At 42.1% G+C, this 25,860-nt stretch overlaps 2 protein-coding genes across 2 annotated transcripts in view; both read right to left on the bottom strand.

Annotated features, from left to right (window-relative positions):
• Window positions 1–4,521: 4,521 nt before the first annotated feature.
• Window positions 4,522–11,119, bottom strand: LOC307041544 (E3 ubiquitin-protein ligase TRIM21-like). Its single transcript, XM_079685014.1, has 2 exons — window positions 10,925–11,119; window positions 4,522–6,297 (listed from the first exon to the last, which is right to left on the bottom strand). The coding sequence occupies exon 2, from the start codon at window positions 6,293–6,295 to the stop codon at window positions 4,658–4,660; it is 1,638 nt and encodes a 545-aa protein (XP_079541140.1). The 5' UTR covers window positions 6,296–6,297; window positions 10,925–11,119; the 3' UTR covers window positions 4,522–4,657.
• Window positions 11,120–12,063: 944 nt separating this feature from the next.
• The window catches only part of ankrd27 (ankyrin repeat domain 27 (VPS9 domain)), a 35,708-nt gene continuing 21,911 nt past the window's right edge, over window positions 12,064–25,860 (bottom strand). The window contains exons 9-19 of the mRNA XM_079684548.1: window positions 23,531–23,552; window positions 22,818–22,934; window positions 21,406–21,450; window positions 21,198–21,314; window positions 18,878–19,072; window positions 18,026–18,145; window positions 17,312–17,485; window positions 16,698–16,791; window positions 16,393–16,471; window positions 16,257–16,308; window positions 12,064–15,273 (exon numbers count right to left, since the gene is read on the bottom strand). Of these exons, the coding sequence (XP_079540674.1) occupies window positions 13,630–15,273; window positions 16,257–16,308; window positions 16,393–16,471; window positions 16,698–16,791; window positions 17,312–17,485; window positions 18,026–18,145; window positions 18,878–19,072; window positions 21,198–21,314; window positions 21,406–21,450; window positions 22,818–22,934; window positions 23,531–23,552 (2,659 nt within the window). The 3' untranslated portion in view covers window positions 12,064–13,629. The remainder of the gene's footprint in view (window positions 15,274–16,256; window positions 16,309–16,392; window positions 16,472–16,697; window positions 16,792–17,311; window positions 17,486–18,025; window positions 18,146–18,877; window positions 19,073–21,197; window positions 21,315–21,405; window positions 21,451–22,817; window positions 22,935–23,530; window positions 23,553–25,860) is intronic.

Raw genomic sequence — 25,860 nt, forward strand, 5'->3', positions numbered from 1 at the left:
ATTATATTATTTTTATTTAAGATTATTTTATGAATTTATATAAATATTTTATTATTATTAGTATTATTATTTTGTTATTGTATTTTATTATTGTTATATTTGTGTTTGTTATTATTGCCATTATTATATATTGTTTTATTATTATATGTTTTAATCTTTGTTATTTTAAAAATGTTATATGAACTAAAAGCTATTAATAAGAAGTACTTCTTCATCTTTAAAGTGTAATTAACCCTGAGTTAAAATGATGGGAACCCCATTTCTACTAAGAAAATAAAAAAAGATGCAGTGAGTCAGTATGTCTTTGTTTAAATGTTCTTTCTTTCTTGATCATACCAATACTGCACATATTTGTATTTCTTCATGTCTTTCATTTTTGTAAAGCACTTTGCATTGTCTTGTGGTGAAAGGTGCTATATAAATAACTTGCCTTGCCTTGCCTTATAGTTCACTGACAGTGGGAAGAGAAGAAAAGCCGAACATTGCACTTCAATATTGCTGTTTATTTTTTTTAAGAGATCGATTTTGACAGCTGAAAAAAAGCATTGTTCCTCCCCGACTTTCTATGGGCACTTGCGGTGAACAATGGAGGCGCCGGACTCATCGTATTCCTGCTTGATGATCCATCTCTCCTGGAAAGTGGAGAGAGACGCCAATCCAGGTAGAGAAGTTCCTGTCTGGGGGGGCGACAACCTGAAAGGGAGGTCGAAAACCAGGTAACTGAACTATAAAATAAAATGTAATTTCTTTATCCCGATTTGGCCATTTTCTTTGTTGCGTGATCATAAAACAAAACAAGTCATTGCACATAACAAATGAAGGGAAAAACCAGGCAACTAAACTATAAAATAAGATTTTGCACTAATTCCCAAAGATATTGAAGTGACTCTTATTTTGTATATATTGATTGTTGTGCTTTTATCTTAATGAGTGTGTATACATGTTTCTGTTGATATAGGATATACATATTTTATATATATTTGTAAATATATTTGTAATTTTGTATTTGGGATTGTGGGAAACGGTATTTCGATCTCTCTGTCTGTCACACAAACTGAAAGATTGACTATAAAGTTGATTTTGATTATGTACTTTTTTAATCCCAATTTGGGATTTATTTTTTGTATCATTGCACATGATAACAAATTAAAAGAGTAGAAATAAACAATTCTAAAATATATAAATATATATCTCAAAATATAAATCGAAAATAAAGCAGCATTAGACAAATATACAGATGACTGTGAAGTTAAAAAAATCTATAAACTCTCTGACAAATAAAAACGCTGTTGAAGGAGCAATTTCTGTTAACACAATATAAGCAGGATACTATTACATACATTCTTCTTTCAAATAACTTTTACTTAGCTGTGACTCACTGTGGACTGACGCCTTCGGGCCGGGTAATATTGCACATGTGGGTTTGCACAGGACAAATGTCACTCAACACTTTAGTGAACAGTTTGCACTTTATTAGCGTGATTTGCACAGTACAGTTAAAAATTGCATATTTGCACATTTTTATACTAGCCTATTTATTGATTTAGTATTTATTAAATGATTAAACCGTATTAAATTGGAATGTCGTCTGACAGACGCTGGTCGGGCCCTCGGCTCCACCTGGAAAGAGAGGGGAGTGAAAGCGAGAGCGCCGAAAGTGTTTGTTTGTGTAGGATTGACAGCGGTTGAGATTAGTCATTGTGTGCAAATGATATGTTTTAGCGTGTAAAGGTCATGATGTAAAGTTGCATTAATTGTACAAGTTACCACCGTGTCATTCTGTTCAGTTATAATGTTTGTGTTTGAAAAGTGTTCCCCCTCCCGTCTTGTCTGTTGTTGCTGATTGTGTTCAACTGGTGCCCTGTGTTGTCTTCTCCCCCCTCACCTGTGTCTTGTTGGTTGATTAGTCTGTGTGAGATCCTTGTGACTGGTGACTGTGCTCACGGGAACAGCAAGATTGAGGCTGTGTCCTGTGCTCGGGTTTAATAAATGCCCACACCGGGTTATGTTTTTGGACGTTCTGCCTCTGCCTCCTTGCTTGGTCGGGCCGCTCAATTGTCGGCTTCACATAAGCACGTTAGTCAGATAGAGTAGCCCTTAATCACTTTTCACTACAAAAGTGTTGATATGTGAAGTATAGGAGATTAAGAGTTTATTTAACACATGCATTCATGTCATTAGTTTCAGTATCAGACTGGTCATACAGTCATTTCTAAGAAACATGCATCAGGCTGCAGTTTGTTATAAAACCCACAGGGCTGCCATGAGTTCATTGCACAGTTTAATGTTGTGTGTTCATGAAGTCGATGTCCTCTTACTGTACATGTCCTGTCTGATGTGCCGTTTATTGGCTTATTGTCATAATGCAGAGTATGAACAGCCCCCCCTTTCAGGAGCATCGTGTTGCAGCTAGTTTGTATGACTCATCTGCAAAACTGACTTTTGATTGACTTTATTTATACCCACTGTTGTTTAATATTCATGTTTTGAACTTGTTAGGATGTGGCAATGTCTGCAGTGCTGCCGGCAGTTGTGTTCATGTAGAGAACAACCGGCTAAACGGCGCCCACCATGCGGAAACATCTGGAAAGGATCCGTTTCCGGGGCCAGAGACGGGACGAGTTCCTGGATCTGATTCTCCCAACACCTCCGACACAGAGAGCAACGAGGAGGTCGTGAGCAGACCTCGAGTCTTCGCCAGAGAGTCGGAGCAGCAGAGTGACGCTCAGCTACACTAACACACCAAATGGAGAGGAACTCCAGGAGATTTTAGCCTTTGCAGACCATTTACATGCACAAAAATACTCTATAACACTACAGGAGAGGGAAAACCCCCCCAAAAAGCAAAATAGGTCCTCTTTAAAGGTCTCCAATTATACTATTTTTAGGCATATACTATAGGTTTCAGATATACACAAATTTATAAAAAATCATTTCTATGAAGCTTTTTGCTCAAAACACCAAACAGATCACCCATTCTAGCCTCACCCCCCTCTATTTCAGCCCTGTTACTAATGGGCTGATTCTGGGTCAGTAGCTACGAGGCCACGCCCCCAGCAGAGCTGCATGTGTGCTCCATACCACCTCCCACTCTCAAAGAACATCAGGTGAAGCAGACGCTGAGGTCTGTGAATCCTGGAAAAGCCGCAGGACCCGATGGAGTACTCGGCAAAGTACTCAAAGGTTGTGCTGACCAGCTTTCAGGGGTCCTGACCAGGATATTCAACTTGTCCCCAAGGCCGGATTAACCATATGGGCAACCTGGGCAAGTGCCCAGGGGCCCTTGAGCAAAGAGGGCCCTCAGTGACAAGATATTTCGGGCACAACCTCACTCATCATACATTGTTTTAAATGACACTCACTCTTCGCCATAAATAACACAGCTTTTCCATAGGGTCAAATTACTGTAGGTCTCTGCAATGTAGGTCTCACTAAGTATGCGCTCAATTTTATTACGCGATGGCGGTGTATAGCCGAATCACAGCCCCACCCTTGAGCAACCACACAATTTCACTACAAATTTTACTTTTGTAACTCTCGATGTTTGTGACAAATAGAACTCCTTGTACACTTTTAGAGCCAGCCAGTCATATTTTGGCATTAAGTGGGGTGCTGCTCTGAGGTTGTGAGTGCTGGCCCTGAAGAGTCCGTCCCATAGACACCCATTTTATTATTCAGGGCGCTGCCCGTACATTTATGATTGGTCGAGACTTTGGCCTCCCTTGTTGGTGCACAGACTTGGACAAAGTCTCTTTGCATCACAAACTCCAATCAGCATTCGGCCGGCCGCTGAAGGTTCCCTCCCTACTCTAGTCACGCTATCCTACGTAATTTGTTTTGCTGAAGCTTCTTCAATAGATATTGGGAATCTTCTATTATACTAGTTCCCAGTTATGCGTAGGCGAGGAGCTCACACACTGTTCAAGGCCAGGGCGATCTCCTGTTCTCAATAACTCTTTGTCTCTACAGTGTCTGCACCTGGTCTTTGCAACATTTCTAAATGCAGCTAAACTTTCTTCTAAGACTTTTCTCTTAGTTTCGTATCCAACCCACCATTACCTGGGATTGGTGATCGTGTCTATTTATTCCATAGTCATAGCAACATCTCATGAGCACAATAAGCCAATCATGTAATAATAAGAATCATGTTATATAAAAATAGACTCAACACAAGTAACTGTAAATACATTTTGTACCAATATACTGTAATTAAAGCATGAATCCTGAATCTACCCTTTTAGAAACACCCATCATTTTAAAATTATTTTTAAAAAACATGTATATATACAGTATTTTACAAAAGAAAAAATAGTGCATTACTTCTATTAGTTATGTAAGCTAGTATGAAACACGTTTTGAACACTAAATGTATCAAATATAAAAAATGTCTTTCACCCACAAATTGTAAGAAGTGGCAAATATTTATTTTGTATTAAATTGTTTTCTGATCATTGTGAGTCATGGCAGCAGCAGGTAGTGCAATCCGTAGAATATAGTAGATTATATTCGAACATACTCATCAGTATTTTAAGTGTTTATTTGTATCATCAAGGTAAAACATCTCTGATCAGATTCTGAAAAAATAACAATGATTACACTGTACTTCCCCCATTGAATACATTTAGTGTCTCTTTCTGTAGAAAATCAAATGGTTGTTCTACTCGGTGTGATTGACAGGAGAGATGATCAGGGGGGCAGAGTTTTTACCACCATCGTTGTCACAAGGACTAAAGAATGGGTAGAGCTTCTCTTTGAAGCAGCAGCCAGTGAAGGAGTAGATCAGAGCTGCAGCATCAACATCATAAAAGGAGACCAGACCCTCCTCATAATCCACAAACACCCCCACCTTCTCAGGCTGAGACTTCAGAGAGAGACGGACTGGAGGACCAGCACAAGCTTCGTACTCATTTTCATTCCACAACCATATCGTCCAGTAACCGTTCTGAGGAGTCAGTGTGATGTTTCCCTTCCTGTCGATCGACTCTCTGGCCACTCCTAGAACCCACTGAGTCTTTCCTTTAACCTGAACCTCATAATAAAATATTCCTGAAGAGAAACTCTGCTTTGCTAAAACACAAGGACCCAAATCAAATCTCTCTGGATTGTCTGGGAGATTATTCTTCACATCAACATGTTTAACTTGTTTTCCAGACAGGATGAGATAGGGACTTGCTGTATCAGGATCAAGAGTCACCTCCACCTCAGACTGCTGGAGCCTCTTCAGCTGGACCTCAAGCAGCTTCTTCATCTGTTTACTGAGCGTCTCCTCCAGCTGAGTCACAGCTCTCCTCACAGTCCCCTCATATGAAGGACGGACCCTGACTTCTGTCCAGTTCTTGGTGGGTGGAGCAGCGTTCAGGGACGTGAAGCTTTGGAGGAGGTGGAGCTGGTCTTCAGAGCGTGAGAGCTGCTCCACCTCAGAGCTTCTCTTCTTCAGCTCAGAGACTTCCTGTTCCAGCTCTTTGATGAAGCCTTCAGCCTGTTCCTCTGTCTCTCTCTGCTTCTCTTTGATGGTGTCCATGAGCTCGGCCTGGCTTCTCTCAACAGACTCCTTCAGAGCGGTGAAGACCTGAACACCATCTGCTATCTCTCTGTCTGCTTCTTCCTTACTGAGCTCCACTGAGCGGTTCATCTCCTGAATCTTCAGTCGTCTCTTCTGGATCATCAGCTGAATTTCAGCCTCTGTCTTCCGCAGCTCAGCCTTCTTTCCTTCATATCCTTCTTTCAGAGGAACTACATCATGTGTCTTGTGCTCTGAATAGGTGCAGTGCATGCAGACACACACCTGGTCGGTCTGACAGAATAGCTCCAGCAGTTTATCGTGCTTCACACACATCCTGCTTTCCAGGTTCTCCTCAGGGTCGATCAGCTGATGTTTCTTCAGGCCTGCTCTTGTCAGGTGAGGCTCCAGGTGAGTCTCACAGTAGGACTCCAGACACACCAGGCAGGACTTCAGGGCCTTCAGTCTGGTTCCAGTGCAGACGTCACAGGGAACTTCTCCTGGTTTGACAACTTGTTGCTCTGAGCAGCTGCTGCTGGTGGCTTTCTGTTGAGCTGACTCTCTGAACTGAGCAGCCATCTCAGAGATGAAAGTGTTGACCCGCAGCTCAGGCTTTATGTTGAACACCTCTTTACAGTTGGGACACTCACTCTGGACATTTCTATCCCAGTGTTCAGAGATGCAGGCTTTACAGAAGTTGTGTCCACATGGTGTGCTGACTGGATCAGTGAACACATCCAGACAGATGGAGCACAGAAACTGATCCTCAGTCAGCAGACAGCTGGCAGCAAACATGTCTGTAAGAACCAAATGGGTACAAAAAAACCAAAGTTTTAACAAAATGTAGTAGAGAATACGGTATGCATACTGGATGTAAAAAGCTGACTCTAAAGTTCACTGCTTGCTTTAAAAGTAAATACTACCCTTAATGTGTTAAATATGTAGATCATTTTAGAGTTTGATGAAATGTGCTGCTATAACTCTATGGGCCATAAACAACACAACCACCTTTTGTTCTGTCACAGTAAAAGTCTACGGACTCATTAAACGGACTCTGCATGTCGCAATGCTCTCAATTACATTATTTGAAAAGCCTAATGCATCACAATATATGTAATCATAGCCTGTGATCCCTGCCTGCTACCAGTCACCTATTTTGCTATATTTGAACAATATGTTATAGGGCCATATCAACAAAACATGTCTCTGAAGTGTTTTGCTCAAAATACCAAACAGAACACCCAGTGTAGCCATGCCTCATACACTCTATTTCAGCCCTGTTACAAAAGTACTTATTCATGGCCCGTAGCTTTAAATAGAATAATTCAAATTTGGAGGGATGAAACCCTCTTTAACGGTACGTCCACACGGCAGCGTGCGTTGAAGTAGGGTTGCTCGATTATGGCAAAAATCATAATCTTGATTATTTGGGTCAATAATTGATATCACGATTATTAAAAACGATTGAATGAAAAATAGTTTTATTTCTAATACGTTGTTTTTTTAATCGTTGCAAGCCATAATCGTAATTGCGATTAAAATATGATTAATTTAGCAGCCCTACGTTGAAGCTTGCCGGTGGGCGTGTCTGAAACTCGACCAACAACCAATCACATCAATCTCCCGCCCCGGACACACAAGCACGCGGTTTGATTGTCTAGAGCTTGTACTATAATATGATTTGATTGGCTGAGGCTTCCGTCGAAGCTTGACAAGTTGAACTTTTCTGAACTTTTGAAGCGAGCAACGCGAAGCGATCGAACCACAATGCAGTTCGGCAAAGCGTGACGTCACTCCATTCAAAGAGAATGGGAAGCTGCGTTGTAAAAGTCCTACGCCGTGTGGACGGGCCGTAATGGTCACACATGCAGAGCACACGGCACACAGTGACATTTGTTCTCTGCTTTAACCCCATCCTAGTACTAGAAGCAGTGGGCAGCTATTGTACAGCGCCCGGGGAGCAATGGCAGTGGGGGAGTTGTCCGGTGCCTTGCTCAAGGGCACCACGGCAGGGCCCAGGAGGTGAACTGGGACCTTTCCAAGTAGCAGTCCATACTCCATACTTTAAGTCTGTTCGGGGACTTGAACCGGCGACCCGGTAGTGAGCAGTGAGGAGACGGCAGAAACTCAGCTAAATGCTGCCATGATTAAACGCCATATTATGTTCCAAAACCAAATCAAGGATTATTTCTGAAACAGTATGGAGCTCAAATGCTTTTTCTCTCTCAGGTTTACCACAAGGTGAGTTCCTTTTTATTTCCTACTTTTCAAATACTCTCTCCAGTACAGGTTAGATCTGAGTGTTAGCGATGCTTGCTAATGTAAATACAGACCATATTACTTCCTCACGTGGCGCGACGTTTCTGATAGGGGACGATAGGTTGGGGCGAAACGTTACCAGGAGTTCAACCTAAAGCCAGCCCACATTTTGGTAATGTCGTAATGACCGCAGCAAATCTGGATCAGCTCCGTTGTTCCTCCGTTTTTAGAAATTTGGATAAAGAGGAATAGAGAGAGGATCGTATTTTCTGACACTTTGTGAGTCTTCTTACACACCGGGGACACATCAAGAAGTGCATTTTGCATAATAGGTAACCTTTAAATGACTGAAGCATGTGGCTAATAGCTGCTTGTTGGTTATTCAAAGAGAAGGAACGGAGGATGTTAGCCTCTGCAGACCATTTACATGCACAGAAACCTACAGAACATTACAGGAAAGGGAAAAACCCTAAACGCATTATAGGGCTTCCTAAAAAGATTCCCTGAGAGGAATTCCTGAGGTTTTGAGTTTATACCTACGGAGCCCCTAAAGGGACATGAAAAAAAAAAAAAAAAACAGAGAGAGAAAAAAGAAATCAGGATAAGGGGTTTGTATCTCGTGCGCACAAGATACTTTCTCGTGAGCACTAAAAACGTTCTTGTGTGCACGAGAATGTAACCCGTTATCCTAACTTTTTTTTTTTTTTTTTTAGAAAGTTACCAGTGCGGACTTTTATGTTTACGTGGGGAAGTGACAGTGCATACATTATATCCGTATATACCTGATGTTGAAACATTGTCAATTATCAGCTTTGCTGCTTGTGGTAGAAATTCTAATTATCTTCAAAGAAGCTGATAAATGAGTCATGTAGAAAGTTTGTCTTTTGTTATATTTAACAAAGTAATAAAGAAAGTCAAAGTAGGGCTGAACAATTAATCGATTTTAAATCGAAATCGCGATTTTAAATGATGCGATTATCAAATCGCAAAGCCTGCGATTTTTTTAACTTTTTTCTTTCTTGTGTGTCAGTCATCCACACCAATCAGAAGTGCTGTGCTCCACATGTACCAGCCATTGTTAACCAATCAGAAGTGGCCCATGATAGAAGGTGATAGACAGATTGATCCAATCACCTGCCAAGTATTTTTGAAAGTGCCTGCCCTTTCCAAATGGCTTCCAATGGAGCTCTCCTAGATGGTTTGGTGAAACCATCTGAGTCCGGTTAGTAATGCTCCATCACATGTTTCTATCACAGGGTGAATCTCAAACTGAAGCTTGACTTTAAAGCAACCCAACGGAAGTTTCATGTAAGTTTAGTTCTTTCACTCGTAGCTCGGGCTGCGTTGGTGCTAGGGACGGGAGCATGTTGATGCGACCTTCCTAGCCGGAGATATGGCCGCATTTTAAAATAAACTTCCGTTGGGTCGCTTAAAAACAAATATCGCAAATCGAATCGCAATATTTGTCAGAAAAATCGCAATTCGTTTTTTTCCCCCAAAATCGTGCAGCCCTAGTTCAAATACGATCTAAAATGCAGGAACAGAGCAACTTCATCCTCAGAGGATAAAGAGGGTCTGCACCCCAAACACAGCTCACATTCCCACTATGTAGAAGAAAGAAAACAGTCTACTTATCCTACGCAAAAATTCTGTTAGACATTCTCTAAACATTCCCACCTCCACACCATAAAACCTCCCAGTCCTTAACCATTTGCAAATCCACCTTTTACCCCACCTTTTGCACTCTGAAATGTAAAACCTAAACATATATGGATCTTTTAAACACGCAAGGGTGTAACTTTGGTTTGAGAAGTGGGGGGACACAAAACAGGGGGTCCTCCGCAATGAAACATTGTTCTCGATTTAATTCCATGTCCTGCCTTTCTACAAATATATATTAGGGACTATGGTGTTAACTAATCCAAGAAAAATGTGTAGTGTGTATAATGAGTGTGCAAACTTATCTATCCATGAACCTGTTTTATTTGTGATGACCTCACATCCTATAGGGGGGTCCAGGGGCATGCACCCCCGGTAAGATTTGTTTCTTTAAATTGAAGTTAAAGGCATCAATCTGGTGCACAAATTAAGAGATGTATGGATACAGCTCTCTCAACACTCATATAAAACAGAACTGTATATATTTCAATACTCCAAAAACCATTAGAATATTCTCACAACCAATAACACATCCTTGATCAACTCCTCTCTCCTATGTTTATCTTACCTAGTCTGCATTCTTTCTTTTTATTTATGCATATTTTAGTAATCACTTCCCTTTCAAACTGTGTTTTTAATTTTTTACTGACATTGGAATTACTTTTTAACTTATTTTGAACAACTATATTAAATAGATGAAAATATTTGTTTAGACCAAACCGTTTGAGACCCACTGAGATAACTTAGACTAAAGTTTACAATATAATCACTCAGCGAGTCCTTTACCTCCCTGAGCTGACGTTATCTCAGCCTCTCAGTCCGACAGGAGAGGACTCTCCCTCTCCTTATTGTTGAAACAGCTTCTTATCTAATCTCCGAGCTAGCACCAGATGCTAACAACAACCCCCGTAACTCTCCCTGTCTCTCTCTGTCTCTCTCACACAAAATGCGCTCCTGCCACACACACACACACACACACAGACAGACAGACAGACAGACAGACAGACAGACAGACAGACAGACAGACATGACCACTTGCGTAAAAAAAAAAAAGTGAAAAGTGGGGGGGACACAAACGGGATTTTGAAAAGTGGGGGGGACATGTCCCTCCTGTCCCCAGTGGAAATTACGCCCAAACACGTATGAGACTAAGAAAACTATTTAACAGAGTAAAAGGCAATCAGAGTAGCCTATAATAAGACATGTGTATGATATGAATATGATTATGAATGATGATATGATACTTTGACACAACACACTGCTTTAAAAAGACAGACAGCAGTAACTACAGAGAAGTTGAGAGGAAAGGATTATAAGTTAACGGCTGCTGACCAAAGTGTATAACAGTTAAATAAGTTGTACAATCTAAATGTCGTGCCTTTAGAGACTACACAAAAGAGACCTCCCAAACAATCTGAGCTAGGCTAGTTAGCTGCTAGCACGCCTGGCTGTTCCGGTTCTTCGTCTCGTGTTTAGTGAGGCGTAGTGTCTCTGTAGTGCACTCACCAGTGTTTGCTGAGGTTCTGCTGTGTTGTTGAGAAGAAGCTGCTGGATTCAGTTGTTTCTTCAGACAAACAGAGACGCTTTCTGGACTGCAGCTCTGCTCTCACTAAGTTTCACTTTCGTTTCTGTGAAGTTGAAGCTCTCCTGTTTCAGTGTTGCTCCTCCTCTCAGTGTAGCTCTGTGAATGAGGGTGTGTCACTCGGGGAGGACATTAACACAGCTTTGTAACAAGTGGTTTACTTGTAGTCTATTCTTCTTCTTTGCTTGAAGTAAACAGCATCCAGACAAAAACAATTAAAAACAGACATGAGAAAAGAGGTCAGAGGAAGATAATAAGAGCATCCTGTGTGTTTTGATAAATGGGCTACAGCGCTCCCTTTACAGTCCCTCTACATCCCCACAGACCCTAACCAACTCACTGTTTCTCCTACATGTAATGTCCCATTTCTACTGCTTTCCCTACTTTAATCCTATTTACTGATACAAATGTATAAAAGCAAAGATGGAAACCTTTTTTCTCCGGGCCACATTCAGGCTTCTCTGTGATTTTGAGTTTTCACAATTATTAAAGTAAAATTCTTCTTTCAAATAACTTGTTTTCATTAATCAGATTGAGTAACCCTTAATCACTTTTCACTACTGGAAAATCCAATGTTTGTTTAATCAGAGTAATGAATGAATGTCTACGCAGGATTTGTAATGTCTCAATGTGTGAAGTATAGGAGATTAAGAGTTTATTTAACTCATGCATTCATGTCATTAGTTTCAGTATCAGACTGTTCATACAGTCATTTATAAGAAGCATGCATCAGGCTGCAGTTTGTTATAACACCCACAGGGCTGGCATGAATTCATGGTGAATCTGTTCTTGTTTATTATATTTACTGCTGTGCATATATCTGAGAGCAAGTCCTTCAAATGCAAATTATGGACGATTAAATATTCAAATCATGCCTGTCATTGTCTTTACACTTTGCATTATGCTAGATGAAGTGTGTATAGGAGGGGCTTTAGTAGATGAAGTGTGTGTGTGTGTGTAGGGGGGGGGGTTCAGAAGAGTGCTCACTGCTGACGCTGCAGACAGGTTCCTGGTGAAATAAATGAATATATTTATATGAAAATAACTAAAGAAATCTGCAGCATTTTTCAAATCAAAGTAAGATTTTTATTGTAAAACAAGGGAATTAACCCAAAATATTTCAGTATGATTTTATAAATAGTTAGTAGCATTGATGCAAAAAAATATAATAATTGTATTTAATGGGATATAAAACATTAAAAACCAGCAGTGTGATCCTTTAACCTGAACTATATCTGAGCAGAAAACACACATTTTTGACATTCAGGAAAAAAAAATCTACCTCTCTGAACACAAGACACATCAACAAGGGGTCATAAATAAATAAAAATAATCCTAATAAAAATATAAGTGGAGTAGTTGGATGTTAAACGGGCAAAAATAACAAACAAACCAAACTTCAAATCAACATTTGAACACTGAAAAATTCAAGTAAAACTACATGTTTTCCCACTAAAGTCTGACAGGGCTACAGGCTAACGGCTGAACTCTAAAGCAAACCGTTTTCATGTCCGTTTGCATCCCTTTTTCTAATTTTGTGAAGACAAGAAAGTGCTTCAAACTCAAGAGAAGAGAGGAAGAGGAGTGGAGGACTTTATCCCGCCTGGTGGATAAGACCAACGAGATCTAATTGCATTTCTGCAGAAACTTGAAAAACCCGAATGCAGGATCAGTTACACAAACATGTTGGAATCAAATGGGTTAAAATACAGTCATAAGCATCAACAGTCAGTGGCTTTCTACCGGAGAATACAGCGACTATAAGAGGCAGCTTCATCATCTGATCTCAAACTGTGTGCTTTTAGTTTTTGGCGTCTGTATGAGCAGAAAAAAAAGGGTGTCGATCCATTTTCTAAAGTCTGATCCAATACTTTTTCTCATGTATGTCTGATTTAAAGGGTTACAAATAAAGTTGTTGCCAGGAAAAGCTTTTGCCAAGATCATTTATCTAAAATAAATGTTGAAAACCGGAGGAAAAATAAGTTCATCATTTTTGTTTAGGTGTTTGCTGTTGTAATACTGTTTGTGGCCTCAAGAGGTTGATAGGTGCGCTCACTACGCTACGTTCTGAATATTAAAGTATTTATAATGTTTTAGTTTCTCCAAATACTGGTATATATATACAATAGGCTATCGCAAGTCAAGTTATAATACTGTCATGTGTTTATTTGGGCTAGAAATGTATTTTAATCCACGTTAATCAGCTGGTAGTGGTGTGCAGAATTGGAGCCTCTGGTGGCCAAAGTGAGTATTATAACAAGCGCTTTAAAAATGTAAAATAATGCTTTATTATTATTAAATAAAGCAATATTATCGCTATGCAATTCTTCTAAACAATAGTAATTATTAATAAAAATAATAATATATTTTCGATTTTTAATAATAAGACTACATTTAATTAATAAATTACTATTTTGAGTATTTAAAAGAAGATTTTTTAAGGAGATAATCCTGGCAAAAACTTTTATTTGCCACCTGTTTTTCAGTCATAAACACAGGAGAGAAAACTTTAGACCAGGATTGAAAAAAAAAACCCTCCCATAATTCGTATTTCCTCGTTTGCCTCTCAGGGCTTTTGCATTCTTACATAGAGGGAAGGAGAAACCAGACGACTGGTTACTCCTCCTTTTCATTCACCACCTCCACGACCTGACTCTCCTCGTCCATTGGTCGGGATGGAGGTGGGACAGGAAGCCCCGCCCTCTTTTTCTGACGGACGTTGGTCGCCACATGACTCCAACTCTCCATTTAGAGGGTGGAGAATGGTGGGGGGAGAATCCTCTGTGTGGTCAGGAGAAGTGTTTGAGGTGTGTGAGGGAGGAGATTCAGATAAGGTGTGTGTAGATACAGGGTGTGTTGGAGATGAGGTGTCTGTAGGAAGAGGTTCAGATGAGGTGTGTGTCGATGAGGTGTGTGTAGGAGGGTTTTCAGATGAGGTGTGTGTAGGAGGGTTTTCAGATGAGGTGTGTGTAGGAGGGTCTGTAGACGAGTTGTGTGTAAGAGGAGATTCAGAAGAAGTGTGTGCAGGAGGGGCTTCAGTAGATGAGGTGTGTGTAGATGAAGTGTGTGTGGGAAGGGGTTCAGATGAAGTGTTTGTAGGAAGAGGTTCGGATGAAGTGTGTGTAGGGGGGTTTTCAGAAGAGTTCTCACTGCTGACGCTGCAGACGTCAGTGTCCTCGGTGTGTGTGTCTTCCGTCTGGTGTCTCTCCTGTGGAGTGTGTTCAGGAGCGTTCTGTGTGTGTTCAGGTGCGTTCTGAGTGTGTTCAGGAGCGTTCTGAGTGTGTTCAGGAGCGTTCAGAGTGTGTTCAGGAGCGTTCAGAGTGTGTTCAGGAGCGTTCTGAGTGTGTTCAGGAGCGTTCTGAGTGTGTTCAGGAGCGTTCAGAGTGTGTTCAGGAGCGTTCTGAGTGTGCTCAGGAGCGTTCTGAGTGTGCTCAGGTGCGTTCAGAGTGTGCTCAGGAGCGTTCTGAGTGTGCTCAGGTGCGTTCAGAGTGTGTTCAGGAGCGTTCTGAGTGTGTTCAGGTGCGTTCTGAGTGTGTTCAGGAGCGTTCTGAGTGTGCTCAGGTGCGTTCAGAGTGTGTTCAGGAGCGTTCTGAGTGTGTTCAGGTGCGTTCTGAGTGTGTTCAGGAGCGTTCTGAGTGTGCTCAGGTGCATTCTGAGTGTGTTCAGGAGCGTTCTGAGTGTGTTCAGGAGCGTTCTGATTGTGTTCTGGAACGTTCTGAGTGTGTTCAGGAGCGTTCTGAGTGTGTTCAGGAGCGTTCTGAGTGTGTTCTGGAACGTTCTGAGTGTGTTCAGGAGCGTTCTGAGTGTGTTCTGGAGCGTTCTGAGTGTGTTCAGGAGCGTTCTGAGTGTGTTCTGGAACGTTCTGAGTGTGTTCAGGAGCGTTCTGAGTGTGTTCAGGAGCGTTCTGAGTGTGTTCTGGAACGTTCTGAGTGTGTTCAGGAGCGTTCTGAGTGTGTTCTGGATCGTTCTGAGTGTGTTCAGGAGCGTTCTGAGTGTGTTCAGGAGCGTTCAGAGTGTGTTCAGGAGCGTTCAGAGTGTGTTCAGGAGCGTTCAGAGTGTGTTCAGGAGCGTTCTGAGTGTGTTCAGGAGCGTTCTGAGTGTGTTCTGGAGCGTTCAGAATGTGTGTGTGTTCCTCTGTGTGTTCTCCTGAGTCCAGGGTGTGCCAGCGACCCAGGGGCCTCTCCCTGATCCGGGCCCCACCATCGAGACTCGCTGAGGGGCTGCTGACCTCCAGGGTCTCCCCCCTCCTCAGCCTCCTCCTTTCCGGACTCTCCTGAGGAAGGAAAATCCAAATCAGACCAGAAAACCGGGAATAATTTATTTACATTTTATTTACATTTTATAGATTTGGATTGTGTTGACAAGAATAAATTAATCATGTTTATCCATTTTCTCTTTTGTATAAATGATTTGAACGGTTAGACATAAGATTTTTAGCCAGGAAAATCTGTAATGTTCCTTACATTTTCTTTTTTATATAACCAATAGAGTGGTGTAGGAATGAGTCCTAAAACCAGGAAGGGAGTTAGCATTTCTCCACTTCCTGTTCCCTCGTCTCAGAGCCAATGGGATCTCTCCATAGGATTTTGGAAAATATCTGGAAATAAGGTCTGTGGTTGAGACACATTGAAGAGACGGATCACGTGACCCCACTGGTGATTTTTGAAGAGTTGACGTGTCTGAAAAACGATGGTTGTTACCAAGTGGCTGAATAGGACTACAGAAGTCGTGGAGGACGTTGTACGTCATTACGCCGAACACGTAAACACTCCTCTAAGTTAGTTTCTGTTCTGCTTGAAAGCAAGTCCCTGCCTCCTGCAGACTGTTCAAACAAACGTTTCAACTCGTACCATTTAGAATCTGTGTGTTTGAATATGGATCTTAAGTTGGCGTGACGTTGAAGTCGTGCTGCTGGACTCGGCTGTAGTTCCTTTATAGCATAACGTTCTGCCCATTAGATTTATGATTCAAAAATTATAAAAGTAGACATGTGGAGATTATCCAGTTGAACAAAACGTGCATTTATCAAACAGGTTCGTTTTCCACAGACCTTATTTTTTACAATATTCCAAATCCTATGGAGAAATCCTGTTGCTTTTTTGTCGAGGGGACCAGCAGCTTCCTTCAGGGTTTTAGGACGCGTCACTGCACCGCTCTATACCATCCATTCCATTGTTATGTTTTACCCGTGAAACCAATTATTTTGGTGTGGCATGTAGTGAGGGATTATAACAGTTAAAATAAACTCAAATGTACCTGGTTGAGGTTCGGTGAACACCTGGACGATCCTTTCTTCATCTGATTCATCCTGAATCAAAGCACAGATATTAAAATGACTCAAAATCTTATTTCTTATATTTGGATTATCTGAGAGCTGATCTTTTAGAGCTACCTGCTGATGGACTGAGCTAGTTTCTGTCTCCGGCCGTTTGCTTGATCATGATGCCGCAGACGCTGCACGAAGGAATGAGCTGTAGAGACAACGAGAAATTAAATCCTAAATAATAATAATAACAGACTTTAAATGAAACAGTTTAGCTAGAAATGTAAAGAGAGACACTTCAAATACTTCTATTAACAAGCTGGAAATAAATCAGACATTCAGTATGTGTAAGCATTTTGGTGCAAAGCTTAAAATGAAAGTTATTTTCTTTTGGACGTGAACAACGTTATTAAAGCAATGCTGATATGAATTACCCAGAGCGCCTTTGGGCACAGAGAGGAGTTTGATTGGCTCAGCGTCGGGAGAAAGTCCGGACGCTTGCTGCAGAGCTCTCAGGATCTCCGTGTTCTGAAGGAGGAAGATGTTAAAAAATGTAGATGAAAGTTACAAACATCTTTACAAGGGCTGAAAATTAATTACCAAATATGTTTTGTTATGATGTTTTCTCTATTTATATCATATTAAAGTTATTAACCTTGTGTTTCGGACTGACAAAACATTCTATTGTCTGACTTTTAATAACCTCATTATCAAAAAAACAAGAACATGTCAATAGAACCAAGCTAAGAAGTAATAAGACAGGTATAAGATATGAATCACACAATAGTTATATTTGATTTAATAAAAAGGCAAACAGAAAGGTCTACAGCTTGATTGAAAAGAAGTGGGAATTTCAGATGTATAAAATAAGCATAGCCTAGAGTGTATTTTATTAAAGGTAAACAACTCATTTTCGGCATTTGAGCTAAAAGTAGCAAATATGTGTGTGTGTGTGTGTGTGTGTGTGTGTGTGTGTGTGTGTGTGTGTGTGTGTGTGTGTGTGTGTGTGTGTGTGTGTGTGTGTGTGTGTGTGTGTGTGTATCGTCACCTTGCCTCCCAACTCGTAGGCGCATTCCAGCGCTGTCCTCTGCCTCTTGTTCCTGAGGCCCGGCGCCGCCCCCCCCCTCAGCAGCAGCTCCACCAGCGCCTGCTGCCCCCCTCGCACCGCCTCGTGCAGCGCCGTGTTCCCCTGCTGGTTCACCACGTTCACCAACGCATCGCTCTGCACGCACACACACACACATTTTCTGGAATATTATGCAAGAGTTCTCTCAGTGTGTGTCTTCGTCTGGTTTCTCTCCTGTGGATTGCGTTCGGAGTGTGTTCAGGTGCGTGCGTGCGTGCGTGTGTGTGTGTGTGTGTGTGTGTGTCTCTTCCATCTGGTGTCTCTTCAGTGTGTTCAGGCGCGTTCAGAGTGTGTTCAGGTGCGTCGTGTGTGTGTGTGTGTGTGTGTGTGTGTGTGTGTGTGTGTGTGTGTGTGTGTGTGTGTGTGTGTGTGTGTGTGTGTGTGTGTGTGTGTGTGTGTGTGTGTGTGTGTGTCTCTTCCATCTGGTGTCTCTTCAGTGTGTTCAGGCGCGTTCAGAGTAAGTTCAGGTGCGTTCAGAGTGTGTGTTCCTCTGCAGATTAAGCTAGCCAACAGCAAATAAAGTCTGACGATACCCGAAAAAACGTTAGAAAATTACGTCTAAAATGTTGAAACAATTTCTTTAGGCTTAATGAAAAAAGATGTGAAAGATGTACATAAATAAAAATCTGTGTGTACCTGTAACAAGGTGCTGGCGGTCTCCAGGTTCCCACACAGACAGGCCTGGATGAGCGGCGTGTTTCCATAGTGATCCTTCTTGTTCAGTTTGGCGTTGCACTCCAACAGGAACCTCATCACCTGAAACAGGAAGTCGCACATTTCAGAAAGACTAAAAAACATAACACAATGAAACTGTAAACAACTGGACATAAAATGAACCAAAATATGTACGCGATGAAATATATATATATTTTTTAATGCAGACAAAAAGCTTATTTCTCTCTCTATGGTATTTTCTACTTGTTCATGTAAAGGGTGTTTACATGCCATGAAAATAACTCTGGAAATATAATGTACTATTATAATTGCTATGTTTATTATAAATGCATTTTTAAATGATCCTAATCATTATTATAATTGTTTCAACTATTATAATCATTATTCTTAATGAATTGTAATTATTATTATTCATTATTTTGTGATCAGAGAAAATAAAAGGTATTAAATGCATTTTATTTGAATTGCACTGATGTCTTTCTGCCACAAGATGGTGCCAGTGAGTGGCTGAATAAACGCAGCACACTTCCTGTTTCCTGCAGAGACAGAACCTTGATACACATCAGGGTTGCGGTTGACTCACTTCTATATAACAGCCCGCTGCAGAAAGTGTATTATTATCAGGGAGCATGACACAGGAGGGTAACTTCAGTACAGTACTAGAGTAAAGGTACTTATCTACAACTGCACTGATTATTACACAAGTGTGCCTTGGGTTCTCTCAAAATATAATCACGAGGCCCCCTTTGACAAACTGTCTAACCCAGCATTAAAAAAAGATATTTGGAGCCCTGGTTTTCTGCGTCTTCCTACCTGGACGTGGCTGTTCTGGGCGGCCAGGTGCAGCGGCGTGGCGCTGTGGTTGTTTCTGGCGTTGACGTTGGCTCCGTGTCGGATCAGCAGAGCGAGCAGCGGCGCGTGTCCGTGCAACGCAGCGACGTGAAGAGGAGAGAAGCCGTCCACGTTACAGCTGTTCACCCCCAGAGAGCCGGCCTGCAGCACAGAGAGCTGAGGACACAATCAATCAATGTTTATCTATATAGCCCAACATCACACATGTTACATCTGTCTCAGTGGACTTTCCAATTTGTACAGAATATCAGTATGACAATACGACACCCTCTGTCCTTAGACCCTCACATCAGACAGGAAAACACCCCCAAAGAAACCCCACAGTTTAAAGGGGAACATGGGAGAAACCTCAGGGAGAGCAACAGAGGAGGGATCCCTCTCCCAGGACGGACAGACGTGCAATAGATGCCGTGTGTAAATTGAAAAGATAATACATTTACAACATCGGTAGACCGAATGTTTGGAAATGCATGTTTCTATTATAAGAACACACAGAATGTTGGAGAAATATTTTCCTAGACCCCCACCTTTGACCCAGTTTATTAATATGTAGTCACTGAGCACAGGCCTGTGACCTCTGGCTGCTCTCAGTGTTTTGTCTCCCTGTTCCTGCCTGTTGGCATCAGCTGATAGAGGTGTTATGGTTTATCTTGTTATGCAGCATGTTGATTCTTCTCTCAGAACCAGCTAAATACATGGGTCTGGGGTAGAGATCTTCAGAATTGGTTTGGCAGCCGCTGAGTCACCTCGTGGCTCAGCTCATGTCTTGTGAATTATCCGGCCAAAGCTCCAAATAAACCATCAGTGTTTGCCATCAAAGTTCCTGCTCTCCTCGTGTCGAGTCTCGTCTCCATTGCTTCAGAAAGTTTCCATCACAACGAACACAGTTACATGAAGTCATGTGGCCGTACTGTAGTTCCTTTATAGCCCAACATTAGCCGCCTTTAGCTTAGCGGTGGTGACGTGAAGTCATGTGACCGTGCTGTAGTTCCTTTATAGCCCAACATTAGCCGCCTTTAGCTTAGCGGTGGTGACGTGAAGTCATGTGACCGTGCTGTAGTTCCTTTATAGCCCAACATTAGCCGCCTTTAGCTTAGCGGTGGTGACGTGAAGTCATGTGACCGTGCTGTAGTTCCTTTATAGCCCAACATTAGCCACCTTTAGCTTAGCGGTGGTGACGTGAAGTCATGTGACCGTGCTGTAGTTCCTTTATAGCCCAACATTAGCCGCCTTTAGCTTAGCGGTGGTGACGTGAAGTCATGTGACCGTGCTGTAGTTCCTTTATAGCCCAACATTAGCCGCCTTTAGCTTAGCGGTGGTGACGTGAAGTCATGTGACCGTGCTGTAGTTCCTTTATAGCCCAACATTAGCCACCTTTAGCTTAGCGGTGGTGACGTGAAGTCATGTGACCGTGCTGTAGTTCCTTTATAGCCCAACATTAGCCTCCTTTAGCTTAGCGGTGGTGACGTGAAGTCATGTGACCGTGCTGTAGTTCCTTTATAGCCCAACATTAGCCGCCTTTAGCTTAGCGGTGGTGACGTGAAGTCATGTGACCGTGCTGTAGTTCCTTTATAGCCCAACATTAGCCACCTTTAGCTTAGCGGTGGTGACGTGAAGTCATGTGACCGTGCTGTAGTTCCTTTATAGCCCAACATTAGCCTCCTTTAGCTTAGCGGTGGTGACGTGAAGTCATGTGACCGTGCTGTAGTTCCTTTATAGCCCAACATTAGCCTCCTTTAGCTTAGCGGTGGTGACGTGAAGTCGTGTGACCGTGCTGTAGGTTCTTTATAGCCCAACATTAGCCACCTTTAGCTTAGCGGTGGTGACGTGAAGTCATGTGACCGTGCTGTAGTTCCTTTATAGCCCAACATTAGCCACCTTTAGCTTAGCGGTGGTGACGTGAAGTCGTGTGACCGTGCTGTAGGTTCTTTATAGCCCAACATTAGCCAGCTTTAGCTTAGCGGTGGGTGGTGACGTGAAGTCATGTGACCGTGCTGTAGGTTCTTTATAGCCCAACATTAGCCACCTTTAGCTTAGCGGTGGTGACGTGAAGTCATGTGACCGTGCTGTAGTTCCTTTATAGCTCAACATTAGCCACCTTTAGCTTAGCGGTGGTGACGTGAAGTCATGTGACCGTGCTGTAGTTCCTTTATAGCCCAACATTAGCCAGCTTTAGCTTAGCGGTGGTGACGTGAAGTCATGTGACCGTGCTGTAGTTCCTAGGTATAAAAACACAAAATCTACGTGTTTAACTTTCAACACATCAGAGTTGGTCTCTTACTTTCTGAGTGGGAGCGCAGTTTGGACACTGACACAGCGGATGGCAAAGCAGAACCTCTGACCGAAGATCCTCTTCATCATCATCTTCCTCATCCATCCACTCCAACAAGTAACGCACCTTAACACAAACACACGAAAACAGCAGTTATTAATGAGACCACTCTTCCAGATGTGGATGTTCAGAAGCAGAAAATGCTTTAACTTCTCACCATCTCCACATCGCCGTCTGCTATGGCACGCAGCAGCTTCTCCACCTGTCAATAACACACACACAGTCAGATTTGTGTGCATGTGAATGGTCTGCAAAGGCTAACATCCCAAAGTTCCCTTCAGAGGGAGTTTTTAGCTGGTTTAGCCTGAGTGTATCTCCTCTTTTACTCTTTGCTTTGTCTTTATGTGCATTAACATGGGACTTATGTTACGTGTAACCCCTCTTCAACCAGGACCTCCTGTTGTTTCTGAGATAAGAAAGTCTCTATTGGCAGTTTAAAGGATCTTCCTGTAGTTTGTGGGTGTTTTACGTTGTGTGACGTTGTGTTACATTGTGTTACTTTGTCTGACGTTGTGTGACGTTGTGTGACATTGTGTTATGTAGTGTTACGCTCTGTGACGTTGTGTGACGTTGTGTGATGTTGTGTGACGTTGTGTGACGTTGTGTTACATTGTGTTACGTTGTGTGACATTGTGTGACGTCGTGTGACCTTGTGTTACGTTGTGTTACATTGTGTTACGTTGTGTGACATTGTGTGACGTCGTGTGACGTTGTGTGACGTTGTGTTACATTGTGTTACGTTGTGTTACGTTGTGTTACGTTGTGTTATGTAGTGTGACGCTCTGTGACGTTTTGTGACATTGTGTGACGTTGTGTGACATTGTGTTATGTAGTGTTACGCTCTGTGACGTTGTGTGACGTTGTGTGACATTGTGTGACGTCGTGTGACGTTGTGTTACGTTGTGTTACGTTGTGTTACGTTGTGTTACATTGTGTTACGTTGTGTTACATTGTGTTACGTTTTGTTACATTGTGTTACGTTGTGTTACGTTGTGTTACGTTGTGTTACATTGTGTTACGTTTTGTTACATTGTGTTACGTTGTGTTACATTGTGTTACGTTTTGTTACATTGTGTTACGTTGTGTTACGTTGTGTTATGTAGTGTTACGCTCTGTGACGTTGTGTGACATTGTGTTACGTTGTGTGACATTGTGTTACGTTATGTTACATTGTGTTACGTTGTGTGACATTGTGTGACGTCGTGTGACGTTGTGTTATGTTGTGTTACGTTGTGTTACGTTGTGTTATGTAGTGTGACGCTCTGTGACGTTTTGTGACATTGTGTGACGTTGTGTGACATTGTGTTATGTAGTGTTACGCTCTGTGACGTTGTGTGACGTCGTGTGACGTTGTGTTACGTTGTGTTACGTTGTGTTACGTTGTGTTACGTTGTGTTACATTGTGTTATGTAGTGTTACGCTCTGTGACGTTGTGTGACATTGTGTTACGTTGTGTTACATTGTGTTACGTTGTGTGACATTGTGTGACGTCGTGTGACGTTGTGTTACGTTGTGTTATGTAGTGTTACGCTCTGTGACGTTGTGTGACATTGTGTTACGTTGTGTTACCTCTCGGTGTCGGACCCTGACTCCCTCCGGTTTGACTTCAGAGTTCAGAGAGGACTCGCTGGAGGCGGAGGATCGCCGGCTGCTGCAGTCTGAAGCCAGAGGAGAGCGACTGGGAGACTGAGGAGACGAGGATATATCAATATATACGAGGACATACAGATCAACACAAGTTTTTCCCCTTTTTGAAGCAACATTTAAAGAGTTTTCTAGCTTCCAAGAGCTCTGCACTGGCTCCAATAACTCAAAGGATAGACTTTAACATTCTACTTTCAACTTATGTGAAATGAACCACAATACAAACACCAATTCTATGAGGCAGCTTTTAGTTTCTTTGCTCCGCAGATCTGGAACAAACCTCCTGAGAATCTAACGAACGACAGAACCTTGCCGGGTTCTTTTATAACGAGGCTGAAAACTCTTTAATGCTGCTTCTCCAGAGATCATCTTAGCCGTTCTTGAAGCATTACCTGTATTCACCATTTCCATTTCACAACACATTTTTTAACTGTTTTATGAATTGTGTTTTTGTTCACTTTAGTTATTTTTTGATGATGTGTTTCTGCCTTTGTAAAGCACTTTGAATTGCCTTTGTGTCTGAAATGTGCTAATTCAATAAAGTAGCCTTAGTAAAATCTCCATTATCCTCATGGAGGATTTGGTTCTGCAGAAAATAAATGGAATAAAAAAAAAAGTTCAGAGATTAATAAACTCACATCGACTCCGCTGCGCTGACAGCTCCGAGTCGACTGCAGCAACACCAGGATCTACAAGAAGAACACACACACACACACACACACACACACACACACACACACACACACACACACACACACACACACACACACACACACACACACACACACACACACACACACACACACACACACACACACACACACACACACACACACACACACACACACACACACACACACACACACACACACACACACACACACACACACACAAATCAGCAGCAGATTAAAGAAACATCAGAGCTCTGAAACATTGGATAAAGTGAACTCTCTCTGATTGTTTTTTTCCTTTGATGGTCTGCAGCAGCTCGTGTTAAATCTCTCTGTGGGTCAGATCCCATTTTCATCAAAGCTAAACTCACGTAGCAATTTTAAAGAGTATGTTTTCAACTTCACATCCGACAAAAAAAAAGTATTTATTGATTTTTAGATGACATTAAAATGAACATTTAGTTAGTTAGAAAATTGCTGACCTTTGAGTTAAGAGCACATGAATGAAACCGTCTATTGTGTCCTCATATATGTCCGGCAGTGGCTCAGTCTGTAGGGACTTGGGACACTAAGTGTCACCGGTTCAAGTCCCCAAACAGACCTTAATATGGTGAGTGAACTGGTACTTTCACTTTCACTGTGTGTGCTGTGCTGTGTGTTCATATGTGACAAATAAAGAGGGTTTCATCCTGCATTACTAATATCTTTACATTTCTCAGGATGTATAATAACTACTGCAATACGTAACGATGTATTTATACATTTAGGGTGATTTATTACATGACATTCATGCTGTTGATGACTTAATGACACTAAAAGGAACATTAGTCCCCTGTTTGTCACTTGCTGACCTTGAGGTTGCACACAGTGGAAACCCCAGCATTTTGAAATGATATATTTCCAGATGTAGGGAGTTTTACAACAGAATGATCCGGCTGTTGATAACTTGATGATATTAAAAAGAACGTTTAGTTCCCTGTTTAACGTGATGAGAGCATATAAATAAAACGTGTATTTTGTTTGTTTATTACATGCGTGTATTACAGAGCGTTAGGCTGTTCCTTTATTTTATTTTGAATATCCTCATAAGTCTTTAAACCTGGAATGAGTCAGCATGTTAGCACTTTCTGTTCACTAGTCTGGAAGTCAATGGTTTTAGAAAGTGGTTTTTGTTGTTATCCTGAAATAAGGTCTGTGGTTAATCAACACAAGCTAAAGAGATTTTTGTCCTCCAACATAAAATACGTCAGTAAATACCCCACTGGTGAACATTAGCTGCCTTTAGCTTAGCGGTGGTGACGTGAAGTCATGTGACCGTACTGTAGTTCCTTTATAGCCCAACATCAGCCTCCTTTAGCTTAGCGGTGGTGACGTGAAGTCATGTGACCGTGCTGTAGTTCCTTTATAGCCCAACATTAGCCGCCTTTAGCTTAGCGGTGGTGACGTGAAGTCATGTGACCGTGCTGTAGTTCCTTTATAGCCCAACATTAGCCGCCTTTAGCTTAGCGGTGGTGACGTGAAGTCATGTGACCGTGCTGTAGTTCGTCTATAGCCCAACATTAGCCTCCTTTAGCTTAGCGGTGGTGACGTGAAGTCATGTGACCGTGCTGTAGTTCCTTTATAGCCCAACATTAGCCACCTTTAGCTTAGCGGTGGTGACGTGAAGTCATATGACCGTGCTGTAGTTCCTTTATAGCCCAACATTAGCCACCTTTAGCTTAGCGGTGGTGACGTGAAGTCATGTGACCGTGCTGTAGTTCCTTTATAGCCCAACATTAGCCACCTTTAGCTTAGCGGTGGTGACGTGAAGTTATGTGACCGTGCTGTAGTTCCTTTATAGCCCAACATTAGCCTCCTTTAGCTTAGCGGTGGTGACGTGAAGTCATGTGACCGTGCTGTAGTTCCTTTATAGCCCAACATTAGCCACCTTTAGCTTAGCGGTGGTGACGTGAAGTCATGTGACCGTGCTGTAGTTCCTTTATAGCCCAACATTAGCCGCCTTTAGCTTAGCGGTGGTGACGTGAAGTCATGTGACCGTGCTGTAGTTCCTTTATAGCCCAACATTAGCCGCCTTTAGCTTAGCGGTGGTGACGTGAAGTCATGTGACCGTGCTGTAGTTCCTTTATAGCCCAACATTAGCTGCCTTTAGCTTAGCGGTGGTGACGTGAAGTCATGTGACCGTGCTGTAGTTCCTTTATAGCCCAACATTAGCTGCCTTTAGCTTAGCGGTGGTGACGTGAAGTCATGTGACCGTGCTGCAGTTCCTTTATAGCCCAACATTAGCCGCCTTTAGCTTA

The sequence above is a fragment of the Notothenia rossii genome (genome assembly GCF_949606895.1).
Source record: "Notothenia rossii genome assembly, chromosome: 5".
NCBI classification, from domain to species: Eukaryota; Metazoa; Chordata; class Actinopteri; order Perciformes; family Nototheniidae; genus Notothenia; species Notothenia rossii.

What these genes read in the sequence shown, in the direction of transcription:
- LOC307041544 (XM_079685014.1), bottom strand. Translation starts at nt 6,295, where the DNA reads ATGTTTGCTGCCAGCTGTCTGCTGACTGAGGATCAGTTTCTGTGCTCC.